The sequence below is a fragment of the Ranitomeya variabilis genome, chromosome 4 (assembly GCF_051348905.1).
Source record: "Ranitomeya variabilis isolate aRanVar5 chromosome 4, aRanVar5.hap1, whole genome shotgun sequence".
In the NCBI taxonomy this organism is placed as follows: Eukaryota; Metazoa; Chordata; class Amphibia; order Anura; family Dendrobatidae; genus Ranitomeya; species Ranitomeya variabilis.
This window is the reverse complement of record NC_135235.1, coordinates 553,301,877-553,316,193: the sequence shown is the minus strand read 5'-3', so window position 1 is coordinate 553,316,193 and position 14,317 is coordinate 553,301,877. Positions and strand designations below refer to the sequence as shown.

The following is a 14,317-nucleotide window of genomic DNA, read 5'->3' as shown; positions in this document are numbered from 1 at the left end:
TACCGGTGGCCGGAACGCCGAGGGAGTGGAATAATATACAGCTTTAAGCCATACTCCAAACAGCGGCAGGACAGTCAGTCTCAGGCGGGCTGTCTACCACATATCACCTATGAAGTCTTGGGGGGCAATTGCGGGAGAGGGGCGTCTCTAGGGTCCCGGAAGAACTCCAGGCCTACCTGACAAACGGGTGCCGTTCTTACTGTAACATCAGGAAGGGACGGAAGATTAGCAGAAGATCAGTTAATCGAGTTGTGAGGGAACTTAAGAAACAGACACAACAGTTGTGGGGTACTTTCCGTAAGCACAGCAGGGAAGGACTACAACACAAAGCGCTAAGAAGGAAGGCACTGATTTCCACCTGTGAGGAGAACTCTGGAAGTGCCATTGGACCGGCCGGACTTGCGCAGCCTGGTGGACCGGATTCCGGACTGAGGACCGAGAGATCTCCAGTAAAGAGGTAAAGAGACTGCAACCTGGTGTCCTCGTTATTTACCGCGACCTGCACCCCACAACTGCACCGCTACACCACCGTTAACAGCACCTATTTGCAACGGACGTCCCCCACTGACAGACAGGGCCACGGACCGGGTCTAGCTACCGTGACAACCCCAGGACTGAGATCCCAGAGGCCCGGCTCCGGGTACCCCTCGGCCCTGCGGCGGTGTGGGGGCGCTCCAAATCTTGGCGTCACGAACAGGATCTACTTAAGCCTGAAGAATCAGGTCATGTGTGCCTAGAGACTGTGATTTACTGTACTTAAACCGTACTTTATTGAAAAGACTGTGTGTTGTGCCATTTGCCGCCAAAATCCGCCGCCATTGCAGCGCTGAGGAGAGCGCAGGAAGAGAAGAGGGGCGTGGAGTGGGCGTAGACAAGTTGGAGAGCGCGAACAGCAATGGCCGCCCAGTCTAAATATTTCTGTGTGTTGAGGACGTGCCCGTCAACAGCAGAGGTCCGCCTCCTGATCCTGGCCGGAGGGTGGAGACCATGGGGACGGGGCCGCCCACGGAAGAGACCGCGGGAAGAAGACGCGGGAAAAGAACAAGAAATGGCGGCACCAGGAGCACAGCGCGGAGCTGACCCGGCCCAGTCCGAGGCCGCACAAGCTGGGACAGGCTCCGAAACGCCAACGCTGCGGGGTCTGACCCTCACCGAGCCACTGTTGGGCCGACCCCCTGTGCCACTGTCCGAAGAATGTGTGGCTGCAGCCGAGGCCCGACAGCTGGCCCGCCGCCTGAAGGCTGATGCCCGTGCCCTCACCCGGGTGGGCCAGCCCACCGAGATCAAGTTGTCTCCTGTTGCTGCTTACCCGGCCGCGGCGGAAGGTACGCTACCCGCACCGGGCCTGAAAATCATGCCGGATGCTGAGCACTTACGGCGTCTTATGGCAGAGTGGCGGAGCCGGCCCCAGGCGGAGCAAGTTAATTTGATTAGTGTTCCGGAGATTCCGTCCTCACACTGGGGTGTGGTGGTGGCCTTCAACCCCCGGTATGGAAGAGGGGTGATCCAGGAAATAGGAGAGCCGCTGCAGATCCGCGTGGACCGGGAGGAGGTGGAGCCTTGCAGCGGAAGGTTCGATCGTGACCTGGAGCCGGGAGACGCCGTCACCTACACGAGGTGGAGAAGGGGCACTGGAGAGACGGGCTGGTTCGCCCGAGGTGTCCAACGATGCGTCGCCCTCCAGGCTGCGGCGGGAGCACCGGAAGGAGATAATCTCGTAGGGAAGGCAGCAGGACCCGGCCCCGAGGAATCGCGAGAAGCTCGGCCTCGCCGTGCCCCGGAGGGACGGGTGCACCTGCCGACAAGGAGGACCTCCCGGCGAGGGATTTTATCGTTACTGGGACCGGAACGGCGTCCTGGCTCACCGGTGCGATCTGTTGGCCTGGTGAGGCCGGATAAGAGGTCGCCTTCCGCAGAACCCCAGTAAGATTTTATTGCTTCTAAAATGTAAATAGTTACTGTTTGTTCTTTAAGTTGCTGCTAAACCCGTCCAGGGTAAACTTTAAAAAGGTGACCCCTTTGTTGACCCGGGGTCACTATTGTTGTTTTCTTGAAGTTTTGCACAAAGTTACACAAACTGCGAAATCATGGACTGTGCATGATTTGAACTTTCTTGTAAATAGTTTGCACCTTCTTAAAGGTGCTTCCTACTGGTTTTGTTTAAAGACATTTTGCGAAGATACCATTCCGGAGCCTTTGCATGGACTGGTAGGCTGAGAAGAAGAGCTACCTCAGAAAGACTTGATCTCCTCTTAAAGGGGAGGTTAGAATTGAACTTGAAAGTGATACTGTTTTAGAACAGTAATGTCGAGATAATGCTTTGAAGGAAATGTAACTGTTTTTCATGGAAAAGTTATGTGTGTTTAATTTGTTTAAAATGTGAAACCTAGATCATGTTCTTTGAAGAGAAAGATGCAGAAAGCCCGTAGGGGTAGATGTAGAGTTCCGTTTAACTGAAAGTAAAGAAGTAATAACGAATGTGAGGATAGAAGGTAAACCCTGCGTCCCCATAGAAAGTTAGTTCGTTACTAAGGACAGAAAGTAGACCCGTAGGGGTTAGTGAGTGAGTCCTTACAGGAGCCAAGCAGAGTGTGCTCCATGCTCTCAAATTGAAAGGAATGTTATGTCTATACTATGTATAGTAGAGAAAGGCAGTAGGCCCTGGCTGAACGGGGCGGTCCTGTAAAAGAAAGGAGAGGCAGTAGGTCTGGTGCCATAGGGACAGGCGGTCCTGCAGGTTCAAAGTAGGAGAATGTGAAGTTACCTTGCCCTGTAATGTGATTATAGGAAGGCCTTTGATAAACTAAGAGTGTATGTTTCTTAAAGGCAATGTTAATTTATTGTTCCAGCATTTGCACTTAGTAGAATACCCGGTTGGGTAATGAGAGTTAATTGTAGCCTGTTGCTATGATATTTGATTATGTTTTGTAACGTTAAAGTGTCCTCACCTCCCATAAAGGGAAGCCTGTTCAAGTATGCTTATTGTTTTGCACTCAACAAATTTGTATGTCTTTTTGCTAACCTGTATTGTTGTTTTCTTCCCAGTCCCGGAGTACTGTGTTTAACCAGGGGGGAGTGCAGCGCCCCAGAGTCCTGGTCGTTGCAGTACTGTGGCTCCGCCACTAAGGGGAGCCATGGTGCGTTCGATGGCACTGAAGGAGTTCCTCCAATCAGGTATCACAGACACCAATATGTTTCACAGCTGGGCCTCCGGGGGGAGCTAAGGGTGCTATTCATTAGGCCACTCCCCACCATAGTGGGTAAACTGGGGGTCAGGCAGGAAGTTAGTAGAAAAAGCTGACTGGATCGAACGAAGCAACACCTAGTGAGAGAGGGTGTTGTGGAGGAAGAGACAGAAGGGTCTCTGCCAGGGGTGGGATCCTGGCAGAGGCTTGGCATTGAAAGAAAGTAACGGGACCGTGCCTGCTCAGAATAGCGGCGGTGCCCTAAGAAAGGATTAGAAGCGAGATAGATTGTGCTGAGTGAGAAACGAAATCAAGCAGAAGGAGAATACCAGCAGGGGTTTTGTTGAAAGAGGCAGCACCTTGCTGAGGCGCATTACCGGTGGCCGGAACGCCGAGGGAGTGGAATAATATACAGCTTTAAGCCATACTCCAAACAGCGGCAGGACAGTCAGTCTCAGGCGGGCTGTCTACCACATATCACCTATGAAGTCTTGGGGGGCAATTGCGGGAGAGGGGCGTTTCTAGGGTCCCGGAAGAACTCCAGGCCTACCTGACAAACGGGTGCCGTTCTTACTGTAACATCAGGAAGGGACGGAAGATTAGCAGAAGATCAGTTAATCGAGTTGTGAGGGAACTTAAGAAACAGACACAACAGTTGTGGGGTACTTTCCGTAAGCACAGCAGGGAAGGACTACAACACAAAGCGCTAAGAAGGAAGGCACTGATTTCCACCTGTGAGGAGAACTCTGGAAGTGCCATTGGACCGGACGGACTTGCGCAGCCTGGTGGACCGGATTCCGGACTGAGGACCGAGAGATCTCCAGTAAAGAGGTAAAGAGACTGCAACCTGGTGTCCTCGTTATTTACCGCGACCTGCACCCCACAACTGCACCGCTACACCACCGTTAACAGCACCTATTTGCAACGGACGTCCCCCACTGACAGACAGGGCCACGGACCGGGTCTAGCCCTGTGACAACCCCAGGACTGAGATCCCAGAGGCCCGGCTCCGGGTACCCCTCGGCCCTGCGGCGGTGTGGGGGCGCTCCACTAAGATCAGGTCTCTAGTTCCCTAAGACCAGGGCACTGCAGAGCCCCATCTTGAAAATATTGGGGGTGAGTAATCTTGACCTCCACTTCCAGAAATAGTGGAGGGCTGTACTCTGCTTTCATTGATAGTCTCATAGACGTAACTGGAGTAGAATTTGAGCACGAGCATCATCTCTGGTCCATTCAAGATGGAGCGGCAGAGCCCCATTCTTGGGTTCCATAGCCGCTCTCTTGGGATTGATGGGTTCCCCCAGTGATCTACACTCTGTGCCCTATCCTGAGGAGAGGGAATAACTAAGAATTTTGGAAGTAACCCTTAAACCAATGCAGACAAGCAGTGCAGATAATAAACTGCAACATGGCTTATACCAGCAGCTTCCTAACTGTGGCCATGCGATTGTTGCAAAGCTACAACTCTGCCGTATTCTAAGAATTGTAGTTTTGCAACCTCTGGAGGGTTACAGTTTGGAAACTTTTGGCTTACATGCATACTGTATGGTTTCTAATCACAAGATGGCTAGTTGCTGTTATTCCTTTTGTACTTGTCCTTGGATTGAATGTATCCATATTCTGCTGTCTTGTTCTTTCTCTAGGAACAAGCATTAAAGAGCCAGACGTTCCAAAGGGTGAGCGTTCCTTCCTTTATTATTCTTTACGCCATGTATTCTCCTATGTAGTGCATGGTTTTGCCTTTCTTCCATAGTTGATTGTATAATAGACTTTCTAATATTCTGTATCAATGTTTTCCCAGCTGGAAACACAGAGTGGGTCAAATTTGAGAACTCAGAGTACAAATTTTTTGAACATCGCTCCACATGGCTGCAGGCTCAGCGAATTTGCACGTGGTTTAGGGCTGAGTTGGTGTCTGTTCACAGTCAGGCGGAGCTGGATTTCCTAGGGCAAAATCTACAAAAGGTAAATAATACAACATTTCTGATTTCAAATGAATTGTACTTTAATCTAACAACTCTTGTTAAGCCAATTTCGGTCTGTGTTCACAAACCTTCTGCAGACCCAAATTGCACTTGTAAAAGGAAAAGTCCCTCTATTTAACATTAGTACATTTAAGAACATATGCGGCACTCACCAATTCAAAAAATATGCTAGTCCTTTATTCCATAACTTGGGATCTGGACATGAAAAAAAGAGGTGCAGGATACAGACGCATGCGAGGAGAGGCAGAGTGGACGAAAATGCTTTTATGTCCAACATTCTGTTCTGATCACATTTTCATTTAATTTTATAGGGGTTGGAGATTTTTTTACTGATACTTAGCACATAATCCATTGCATAGACATGGAATTATAGGGTTTTTCCTAAAATAGTAAGAGCCCCATTTTGAATGGAGAGGAGATGCACAGGGTCCACCACTGCTCCATGCATATAGATAGGGAATAACTTACTATTTTGAGAATAACCCTTTGATGAAAAAATCGATTTGGAGGGCCCTGGTCCCATGGCCACATTAGTATTTTGTGGCCAATGGATGTGAGCTATCAGCCAGAATCTCCAGCGCCTCTTCTGATATGAAGACCCTGTGTAGCGTCATTATCATGGCCACTGCACCAGGGTCCTGCAAATTGATTCACTCATCTCTACTTTAAAGCATAAAATGTTGGTTCGCTGAAGCCAGCAGAAGAGGGAGCTTACTGCATACTATAGGTAATTAGATTTCTATTAGATTTTTCAGGACATGACTTATGTCCTATAGTTTTTTTATGATTTGACTGTATCTTCTTTCTTTAAAGCACAGCTCCAGCAATCCTTTTATTTTAGCGCTGGAGTAGTGTCAGTGGTGAGTTCCTGCCCCTAGTTTTGTACTTACCAGTTGCTGTCTTATTTTTTATTGGCTCCTCTCCGGTCGTTTTTCTGCAGGTTGTGGCCTGCTGGATCACTCCAGTGTTTTCTGGGCGAGCCGGAGGGCACAACTCAATGAAATTCTATGAGAGCCAGAATGAGGCCTTCATAGACTTACACTGTGAGTTTGTGACCATTATCTCTGACTTCTGGCTAGTCAGAAGCTTCACTCACAAGATGGCGGAATGGGACCAGAGCGGCGCCAAGAAGAGCAGAAGACCTGAGCTGGTGTTTTACTAAAGAACATATATTACTGATGCCACTACAGCTGTGAAATAAGGAAAATGCTAGAATGGTGCTTTATCATTTAGGCTAGAGCTACACAGTGATGTTTGTTTGTTTGTTGTCGGATATCACATCAAATGATTTCCTATGGTGTAACTTGACAGCAAGTCAGACAAGTTGTCAGATGTTATGTTGTGGGGCGTTTCTGAGAATTACTGAGAAGGCAATGTAGCCCTAACGTTATATTTTAGTATCATTCTCATTGACTCCCTTTTTCTTTTCAAGTTCTCTCGTGGACAAGAGCAGCACTGGTGGATTGGACTTCACACTTATGAAAATGATCCAAGATTCAGGTAAATAATTTTTTGTCTCAGTGCGAAAATAGTTATAGGTTTAGACATCCTGAATATGTAAAAGCATAGTTTCTGATTTTCCAATCTTTAGAGTAAAGCTTAAAGGGGTTGTCCAATGAACAAAAGTATATTTTAATTAATAGATTGAAATAAAAATAGGTTCCACGATTGGATATTTAAAAATAATGTTCCTGTGCTGAGATAATCTTATAAATGTGTCCCTGCTGTGTACTGTGTAATATCTGTGTCTGGCCCTACAGGGACATGATCTGATCACACCACATCTCCTGGGAAGGGGAGGAAGCAAAAAAGAGTATACAGACAGGACAGCATGGGATCACAGCTGTTTCTTTTTGTGAGATAAAACCTTTCCCTGCCTATTTTTAAACAATATTTTACCTCAAAGAAAGAATCAGCTATGATCCCCTGCTGTCCTGTCTGTATACTCTTTTGCTTCCTCCCCTGCCCAGGAGCTGTGGCATGATCAGATCATGTTCCTGTACGGTCAGACACAGCCATCACACAGTACACATCAGTGGTACATTTATAAGATTATCTGAGCACAGGAATATTAAAAAAAACCAAAAACACATTATGGAGTTTACTTTTATTCCAAGATCTGTTGATTAAAATATACTTTTGTTCGTAGCACAACCCCCTTTAAGGTTAGGGATAGGCTATGGCTAGTGATAGGATTAGAGATAGGGTTAGGTATAGGGATACGCTAATAAAATTGTTATATACAAAAAAAGACAAAAAATTCAGTAAAAAAAAAAAATGCGCAAAAAAAAAATATAACAACGTATAACTTAAAAAAAATGTTTACTTCTGATTTCAGCAAAAAGCTGAAAATATACTTGGAGAACAAAGCACTAACAATAATTACATTAGTATTTTCTTCAAATTATATGAATAGATTTAGAAAAAAAGTGTAAAATCATGAAGCAGCTCTGCCGGCAAGCAGTATCTGCACTGCTCCAAGAAGTTGCCCTCATCATTTGTCATTGGGGTCAGTATGTGGGAGAGATGGTGACAACATTTTGCACCCTCATAGACTTTGGGGCCCCTGGTCTCCATCTCCCACCGCACCATGCCACGGATTCACATCATAAACTGCAGGTATACAAGGCATTTAAGAAATTAATATAATCTTGTCTATATTCCTTCCAGATGGTCCGATATGTCTGTTCTCAATTTTGTAAACTGGGCTCAAGGACGTCCAGGTCCCATTACAAGAGAGAAGAAATGTGTATACACAATGGTGAACCGTGGTAAGTACATGGCACAATGCAAATGTTTCATATTATAATACACATCTTGTTAATTCATATTTGTAAAAGAATTAGCATATAATTTGATATAGTTAAAGGGTGTGGACACCTTCAGGGCATTTTTTTTACTGAAACGCTTTGCTTTGTGCGTACCAAGCTGTACTTTTGGAGTAGATATGACTTTTTGATCACTACATATTGCATTTTTTTATTGCGGTATACGACCGCAATAAAATGGCAATTTCAGCATTTCAATTTTTTTTCTTAACAGCATTAAGCGAAGGGGTTATATTTTATATGTTCATAGGATATAATGTTTATGGATGTAGTAGAACCAAATGTGCTTATTTTTTACTCCTTTATTTTTAACTGTGAAACTGGGAGTGATTTAACTGGGAGTGATTCAAATTTTTATGTTTTGTTTTTTAATATATATTTTTTAAAAACTTTTTTTTTTTTTACAAGACACTTTTGTTCAGTCCCTATTGGCACTTGCCCCTCAATAAAAATCATATTTTGTGCCAGCCATGAGAAATCTTGCTTAGAAGCCATATGAAAATCAGTCTGAAAGTGTACTGGGGGCATGTTGATGGACTGACGGCTTCTTTAAAGTTCTCTGATGCACCCACATGACACTTGTAGCCTGATCTGCATATGGCATTTACACTAGATTTCTGTCATGATGTGATGGTCTGAAGTAACGGAGAGGGGCCTAAAACTGTACCTGGAATTGGGATCCTAACTATCCTTGTCCCAGGGGCACTCCTGAGGTAGAGAGGCCTGAGTCTCCAACCTTATTATGCTCCTGTTAAACCCTAATCTGTCTCCTCCCACACCCCATGAGGCATGGGACTGAAATGTAAGGGAAACGAGAAAGAAAGACAGGGGTAGCTGAAAACGACTATCATACAAAACACTCACCAAAAATAGAGAGGAGGATAGGGAAATTGAGGAATAAATCACTAAATAGGAATAAGGGTGAGGAGATAAACAACACTCACAAAGCTGCTTACACAAAACACTCCGGCAACTACTCCCAACTCCAACAGTACACAGCTCAACACTTCCAGGAAGAAGATTCTTTCACCAGCAAGGAAGAAATGCCCAGAGTTGGTATATGTAGGGAGAGGAACTGAAAGCTGTAGCTGAGAGCAACAAAGCTGTATGTTCCCAGCTACCATGGAAAGAGTCCTTATCCCTTTCAGCACTGATGGAACATAAATCCATTTAAAAAAGGACACAAATAACACCATCACTAAAGGGGACCTGCGATTCATTACCCGTTGTGACCTTCTAACTCCAGGTCTCCCAGGTGACAATTTCTCATTGGCACATCAGATCTCTACAAAAAAAGGAATCATCATTATTATTACAGTACAAGCTCCTACAGTCATACAACTACTACCATAATAATAATAATAATAATAATAATAATAATAATAAAAACACATGATGACAGGTTCCTTTTATAGATTGCCATGGGGAAACACGGCATTGCATGCTGGATAGCAAGAATGTACAATTTTATGCACTATAGAATTAAAAAATTCATAATGTCTAAACGTTTTGATATTGTATGGTTGTGTTAGCATCTGATAACTTGTGGAATATTCTGAGTATATTGTACAAAAGGAAAAACTCCAACATATTACTGACATTATGTTCGTAAAACAGAGTGGGGTGATCAGAAATGCATCACTGCTCTGCCCTATATCTGTAAAAGGAGCAACGGATCCACAACGCCAACACCCACCCCACCTCCTCTACCGTCACCCAATGCTGGAGGGTGCCCGAGGGGCTGGCTGCCATTCTTGAACAAGGTGAGTTACAGAAAACACAAAACCACTTCTCTGTATTGGACTCTCGCAGTTTAGTGGTTGTCATCCAGAAAGAGGGATAAACAGGAAAGGTATACTGGCAGATGTTTGTCATCAAGTCTATTTTAGCTTTTTATTCCTTTAAACTATGGGCCCAATTCATAATTTGCTATTTTTAAGTTACTTTTCTTTTTTCTTACATGTGGTATTCGTTTACACTTCGATTGTCAATTTTTTTTTGCAGTTCATGAATTTTGAGCAAAACTAAAAACTCTCTAGATTATCTTTAATAGTTTTTGCAAACTTGTTAGCACAAAACGTTGCAAGTTTTGCTAAAATGTTGCAAAATTTGCTCAAGTATTCCAGTACATTAAATAACCCCATAGAAAAACAGGAAATCGCACATAAAAAAGACTTTAGAAAGGCACAAATTGAAAGGCAAATGAAAAACAACAACAAAAAAACACTAAAAATCAGACATAAAAATGTGCAAATGCAATAATGAACCGAGTTCTATGCGTTATTTTCGTAAATTTGCCTCATCTAAAGGCTTTGTCATTGATCATATTCATCACAGTGTTTTGGAGTGAGAGCAGACAATAAGGTCGATATTAAGACATGGCAACAGGCTCGAGATTCCTGCAAAATCCTTTCAGCAGAAATTGCCACAATTGATAACTACTTGGAACAAGGTAAACAGGTCTTTGCTCATCACATAAGAATATCGATTTGTCCTTCGATGATAAGGACCTCTAAACTGTTCTTTGTTTCTTTTCAGCTTTCATTACGTCTATTCTTCCAAATATTACCACTGACCTTTGGATCGGTCTTCATAATGGTCGACAGCGGTTCCAATGGGAGGAAGGCCAGCCGCTGTCCTATGTGAATTGGGCCCCCCGTGCTCCATCCAGACAGAGTGCATCCAATGGCAAAATGGTGAGTGCTATCTTATTTTTAGCTCCAACAAAGTGTTAATCCGCACAGTGGGGAAGCCCCCTCAGTGCACAGGTAATTGCATGAACTGATGCTGCAAGCGTGTATACAGCAGTAAGTGCTCCGTGAGCCGGGGTGCCACTCCAAAGAAAATAGCCACAATGGATACAAAAATTGAAAGGAACGGATGGCATTCACCGGTTAAAAAAACTTCTTTATTCCAATACTTTAAAACATCGGCGTCGGGAGGATGGGAGCAGGAGTAGAATGGACGACAGCCGTTTCGCGCTGCAGTGGCGCTTCTACTGGTCACACAGGTGAGTGAGACTGACATCACCTCTTAACAGAGGGACGGCAGCTAACCCCACCCCTGGTGCTTGAACACATGTGCAGCAGCTATACATAACAATTAAAATGCACTTAGAAAACAAATGAAAACAATACAAAAACACAATAAAACCGGCTTATTAGAGGAAAATGGACATATCCAATCTTTTATTCAAACCAGTGGATTCTTGCGCTCGAGTGCGCATAATCCATATGGCCTCTCTTTTTAGTAGAAGCTTGTGCAGATCTCCTCCTTGCACTGGAAGAGACACCCTTTCTAAGGCTACTTTCACACTTGCGTCTTATGGCGTATGTCGAAATGCGTCGTTTTGGAGAAAAAACGCATCCTGCAAAGTTGCCCACAGGATGCGTTTTTTCTCCATAGACTTGCATTAGCGACGCATTGCGACGTATGGCCACACGTCGCATCCGTCGTGCGACGGATGCGTTGTGTTTTGGCGGCCGCAACACACAAAAAAAGGTTCAATGCAACGTTTTTTTGTCCGTCGGTTCCGCTCCGCCCCCTCCTCCCCGCTCATCACACTGGGCAGCGGATGCGTCGTAAGACTGCATCCGCTGCCCACGTTGTGGTTCATTTAGCACACTGTCTGTCGGTACGTCGGGCCGACGGTTTGCGACAGCCCCGTACCGATGGAAGTGTGAAAGTAGCCTAAGTCAGCAAAAGACAGCACCTCTGGGTTTCCTCCATGGAATTCCCTAACATGTTTGATCAAACGTGGAACCCCTTTGCCTGAACCAATCGAGTTGTAATGCTCTCTGAACCTCACATAGAGGGGGCAAATGGTCTTACCAATATAGAAGGACTTACAACCACATAAACCACATGGGTCGTTTTGCACGTGATGAAATCTTTGACAGTATGAGACACACCTCCAATGCACAGTGTTTGATTTACACCATGGTAATTACAAAAAGGACAATGTCCACACTTAAAATTACCATGAGGAACACTTTTACTTAACCAGTTACTTTATTGCTTCACCATCCGTTTTTTCACTATTATGTCACCCAGAGTGGTACTGCGTCTGTTAGAAATAATGGGACCCCTTGCTGCCACCTCCGCAACATCTTTATCACGTTCTAGAATGTGCCAGTTCCTGCGATCTGGATTTTTTAGATGTACAAATTAACGTTGTGGATGGTGCGATCTGTACCACAGTGTTTTGAAAACCGTCTGCTACGAACTCTGTCCTACATTTTGATAGTTTCCATCCGGCTCATGTAAAATGCTCCCTCCCTTATAACCAATTATTAAGATCAGGGCCGGACTGGCCATCTGACAATTCTGGCAAATGCCAGAAGGGCCTGTCTGGTTCTAGGCCACCTTGTCTGCTATGTTGTTAACAGAATCAGTGTTCTCAAGGCACCCATACTGTTAGGAGTTATGGCGGAGGTATCATAAGAATGAAATATTAGCCTTGTAGTAAATCTTGCTTTCCTCCACACAGGGTAATAATAGTAATATATCCCATCTGGTGCTTGGGGATGGGGACAGCATGGGCCTGTGTGATTTCAAATGCCAGGGCTAAATTTCAGCCCCAGGCCGTACCTGATTAAGGTTGAAGAGGATTAATAATACTCAGGAGAGCTGCACTCAGCAGGCAGAAGAGTTGTGTGACAGGATCCACTGTAGGGGTTATCCCAATTAACTTTTCAATGAGGCTAACAATAGGGTTAATCAGGCAAGAGACAATAATTGTGGTTCTGCCCACAAACGCGATAAGAGATTTGTTTTTTGTTTTAAATTCTGCCCTATGGACGGTATCATACGGTCTGCTATTCGCAGGAATTGGCACATTCTAGAACATGATAAAGATATTGTGGAGGTGGCAGCAAGGGGTCCCATTATTTCTAATAGACGCAGTACCACTCTGGGTGACATAATAGTGAAAAAACGGATGATGAAGCAATAAAGTAACTGGTTAAGTAAAAGTGTTCCTCATGGTAATTTTAAGTGTGGACATTGTCCTTTTTGTAATTTCCATGGTGTAAATCAAACACTGTGCATTGGAGGTGTGTCTCATACTGTTAAAGATTTCATCATGTGCAAAACGACCCATGTGGTTTATGTGGTTTTATGTTGTTGTAAGTCCTTCTATATTGGTAAGACCATTCGCCCCCTCTATGTGAGGTTCAGAGAGCATTACAACTCGATTGCTTCAGGCAAGGGGGTTCCATATTTGATTAAACATGTTAGGGAATTCCATGGAGGAAACCCAGAGATGCTTTCTTTTGCTGGCATAGAAAGGGTGTCTCTTCCAGTGCAAGGAGGAGATCTGCACAAGCTTCTACTAAAAAGAGAGGCCATATGGATTATGCGCACTCGAACGCAAGAATCCGCTGGTTTGAATGAAAGATTGGATATGTCCATTTTCCTGTAATAAGCCGGTTTTATTGTGTTTTTGTATTGTTTTCATTTGTTTTCTAAATGCATTTTAATTGTTATGTATAGCTGCTGCACATGTGTTCAAGCACCGGGGGTGGGGTTTAGGGGTTTAGCTGCCGTCCCTCTGTTAAGAGGTGATGTCAGTCTCACTCACCTGTGTGACCAGTAGAAGAACCACTGCAGCGCGAAACGGCTGTCTTCCATTCCACTCCTGCTCCCATCCTCCCGACGCCAATGTTTTAAAGTATTGGAATAAAGATGTTTTTTAACCGGTGAGTGCCATCCGTTCCTTTCAATTTTTGTAGCTATCTTATTTTTATAGGTCTCTAGAGATAATAGAAGTACGGTAAGCTTCTAATAGAAAGATATGTTTAATGGCAAGTTGTAAACCAAAGGCAGAGATACCATGGGTGCAACTTTGGGCCCAGAAGGTAAGAGGGACAATTCAACTTCCAAAACATCAAGCAGCTTTTCCACATTCAAAAACGGGTGGCCCATATACTGCTCTTACACAGTTGCCCTCTTCTGCCACTGAACATTGCTGAAGTCCATTCAAAGTCCTCTTAAAACTCAGGTCTTCCACCTTCAAAACTACATAAAGCAAGCAAAAGCCATCACTTCCGAATTGGTGGGGGTCTGACTGCTTGGACCCCCTCCAATCCAGTGGATGGCTTTTTCAAGTTTCTTACACAGCGCGCTCCTGTCCACCCTCTGTGTAGGGACCTGAAATTCCATCCCATACACTTGAATGAAACTGTACCGTAGTGTTCTGCATGGAAATTGACCGGTAGTGCCTCTGTGTAGAGAAAAATCTGCAGGGAGCCAAAACACCACAGCTCTGTCCAATGTAGTGGCTCAGCTTCTATTGGTGAAATACCCAACGATGGACCTA

At 44.7% G+C, this 14,317-nt stretch overlaps 1 protein-coding gene across 1 annotated transcript in view; it reads left to right on the top strand.

The window, feature by feature from the left end:
• Window positions 1–14,317, top strand: part of MRC2 (mannose receptor C-type 2) — a 122,238-nt gene that overhangs the window by 96,019 nt on the left and 11,902 nt on the right. Inside the window, exons 16-22 of the mRNA XM_077252688.1 lie at window positions 4,829–4,861; window positions 4,987–5,150; window positions 6,603–6,670; window positions 7,841–7,941; window positions 9,616–9,761; window positions 10,336–10,450; window positions 10,537–10,694. Coding sequence (XP_077108803.1) covers window positions 4,829–4,861; window positions 4,987–5,150; window positions 6,603–6,670; window positions 7,841–7,941; window positions 9,616–9,761; window positions 10,336–10,450; window positions 10,537–10,694 — 785 coding nt within the window. The remainder of the gene's footprint in view (window positions 1–4,828; window positions 4,862–4,986; window positions 5,151–6,602; window positions 6,671–7,840; window positions 7,942–9,615; window positions 9,762–10,335; window positions 10,451–10,536; window positions 10,695–14,317) is intronic.